At 39.4% G+C, this 3123-nt stretch overlaps 1 protein-coding gene across 2 annotated transcripts in view; it reads right to left on the bottom strand.

Moving 5' to 3' along the window:
- The window catches only part of LOC136763119 (PRELI domain-containing protein 2), a 64763-nt gene extending 62707 nt beyond the window's left edge, over window positions 1-2056 (bottom strand). For both annotated transcript variants that reach the window (XM_066716860.1, XM_066716861.1), the window contains exon 1: window positions 1900-2056. In XM_066716860.1, coding sequence (XP_066572957.1) covers window positions 1900-1974 — 75 coding nt within the window. In that variant the 5' untranslated portion in view covers window positions 1975-2056. The remainder of the gene's footprint in view (window positions 1-1899) is intronic.
- Window positions 2057-3123: the final 1067 nt, after the last annotated feature.

Below are 3123 nucleotides of genomic sequence, written 5' to 3' on the forward strand. Positions count from 1 at the left end.
GTGGGGAAGATGCCTCCTTGATGCTCTTCTTGACAAATCGGCTATAATCCTTCTGTCTCCTGATGATGGCAAACATGTGGCTGCACAGGCCTTAAACAGTTTGCAAGATTACTCGGAGATCTGTTATTTCTAATAAACGTCGAGAATGGCTTCGGGAAAGAGATGTGCTCAATCCTGCATCCAGTTGAATTACTCTCTTTGTAATTACTTTTTAATAGTTCATTTTAAGTTCACTGCCTTTAACTGTACATAGTTGTCTCTGAAAAGCCCTATGAATCCTTCACATAAATCAAACATACTGTTATTTATGCATTTAACTGTCTCTAAGTCCAGTTAGGGCTAAACCGAGAGTACAGCAGCAATAAGCATAAGCCTACATTTAAACTCAGGTTTTACATTTGTCTCCCCTAAACTAAAACTACTAAAACTCCACAAACAAGCCACTGTAACCCAACTACAGCATTGCTTTCTAGGTAAAGGCTTAAACCTTATCAAGACAGACTGAGATCAGTGTGTTGCTGAACTGCCCTGACAAGACAACAGTGGCAGCATGTTTTATAGGTGACAACTTTGATGAAGATGAGATTGTCAGTGTTTTAGGAATCGTCGGTGTCTAGTAAACAGAGAATGAGGGCAGTAAAGATTAATAAATGTCAGTCGCTTATGTGACACAATCTCGCCGCAGGTCAGCCGTCAGCTCTGCAGCTATAGGATTATTTATGCTATCTATAATAACCTCGGCGCTGAAATACTGGCACACAACATGTATCAATTTATGTAACATGCATTACAAAAAAAAAAATAGTATTTTGTTTGTGGGTGTTGGTAATTAAACTAAATAAACCACTATAGATTTTTTTTTTTGTCTTGCTCATTCTGCGTTGATGCCATCATTAATTTTAATTACCTACTTAATTACATACAATTAGCTTAAATTTGATGACATTTAGGTTTGCAGTATTTTCAGATGCTCAACTGTTCCTAACCTTACTTACAGGAGAAAAAATGAGGCAGAAGCCACTGCTGGTCAGGGTGCGGGCTCCCACAGATCTACAGCGCCCTCAAGCGGCTATATTTGCCATTTTAAATAATATAGCATAGGCCTGTATCAAAAATATTCATATTAAGACCCCATATTAAGATTTAAATGTGGATTTGTGATTCGTGCTTGGTGGGGGGGGGGGGGGGGGGGGGGAGAAAACCAATAACCAATATTAATCTCATTTACATGTTTTAAAGTAGAGGAGTCTGCGCAGTGCAGTGCGCATGTGTGCCGCCCCCTCTCATCTACTGGACGAGTTTGCAAACTTCAGCAAAGGCCACGAAAACGGTTTTATGTTTAGTAAGGATTTGCAACGCAGGAAGTGCTGCGTAACGAGTATTGTAGTTTTATTTGACAAACAGCATGCATGTTCATAATTCATAATTTGTAGTCATGAAACCGTGGCTTGCGATAGAGGTATGAAACATGCACTTTATAGTTGTGCAAAGTGTGTGGACAGGATTATTAATGACACTCAAAATGCCGAAATGATGCGTGAAATCAAGTGAAACCGTTGCATCATGTTTGAACAGCGAAATGATAGTTTAGGGGGACGAAGTAACATCCTGTTTCGCACCGTCGTGCAGCAGCTGTGACATGTGACGAGCAGCGTTTCTTTCATTTCAGTTTACGGGAGAAACGGGACAGAGACGCATCCGATTTCAACCCGATTTGAGTATTTGTTTGTCGTTTCGTGTTATTCGTATAACAGCAGTTGCCATAATGTCAAGCATGACTGATACTGAACTGTATATGAACACATGTACAACTTCATAATAATATAATCCATGCACAGAGACAACTTCTGAATCACCATTTTGCGGCTGCCACACGCTCGTTTCAAAAGTATACTGTACCTTGTTAAAGTGCATATCTACCACGCGTTCAAAGGGATACTTGTACATCTTCCTTATTTCCACTGTAATGACCATGCTTATCAGCTGGAGAAACGTGGAAAGCAACAGAAAGAAAGGCTGGCAAAACTGCTCCCGTAGCACGCAGACGCGGCGCTGACGTCACCCGGCGCTGACGTCACCCGTGCGAGGAGGAAGCGTGCCTATGCGTTCCAGCTCAACCTACGGAATAACTTTATTAGTTCCCTGCTCTGGGGTGTGAGACAAACGGAAGAGCAGTATATTTTATTATTGCACCTGTTTACACATGTACCGTGCATATTTATACTGAGAAAAAAAAAATTGTTTCCACACAAGCATGTATTTCTACAACACACACACCCCGAGCTCGTAGGATGATTGTCACACGACACGAAAGAGCATAACCGCTGCACAAAAGGGTAAGTTTCTACTCATTCTGTACTAGTTTACTGATAGACAGTTTAATAATTGGTGGTGGTTGTTCTAGGGTTTTACGTTTTTTCAGTATAGACTGACTTTATATAAAATATGTATATAAAAGACCGTTTACCTGTTGCTCCCCCCTTTGGGAGTACCGGTGTAAATCTATGACGTAACGTTACACTGTCACTTCGTCATGGTTAAATGCAGTTTGGAATATAAAATCACATACATTATTATTATTATTATTATTATTATTATTATTATTATTATTATTATTATTATTATACACCTGCCAGTTTAATTAATTCAGTTATCTGTCAATAAAATGATTAATTAGTTTGGCCCGACAGAATTAACATAACCACTTTTGCTACGTAGTCTCCGTAATAATGTAGGCTTAACTACTACTAGATTACTTACTGTGTGATATAATATAACATATTGATGCTCATCATTTAAGAGTACATGTCAGACCAGACAGGTTATGAAAGGGGGATTTGCTTTGATGCAGACACGTGATCTACTGAACTTAATGTGGATTTATTGAGATCTCAAACTGTATAAATGGGTGTCCGTTTGAGTCTGTCCTGATTACCAGACAGCTTTTATCTAAACATGAAATGGAGCACAAGCTTGTATCCCTTTGGTTTGTCAGAGGCACATTTGTAATCTGGTGTCCTGGCTTTTGCAGTTAAACATCCCAAGTGTCATGGGCCCAAATACTTCTTTCCCAGGGGATGGCTTAGTAACTTGACATTAAACACATTTTCTTTTCATGTTTTA

This window comes from Amia ocellicauda, chromosome 11, assembly GCF_036373705.1.
Source record: "Amia ocellicauda isolate fAmiCal2 chromosome 11, fAmiCal2.hap1, whole genome shotgun sequence".
NCBI classification, from domain to species: domain Eukaryota; kingdom Metazoa; phylum Chordata; class Actinopteri; order Amiiformes; family Amiidae; genus Amia; species Amia ocellicauda.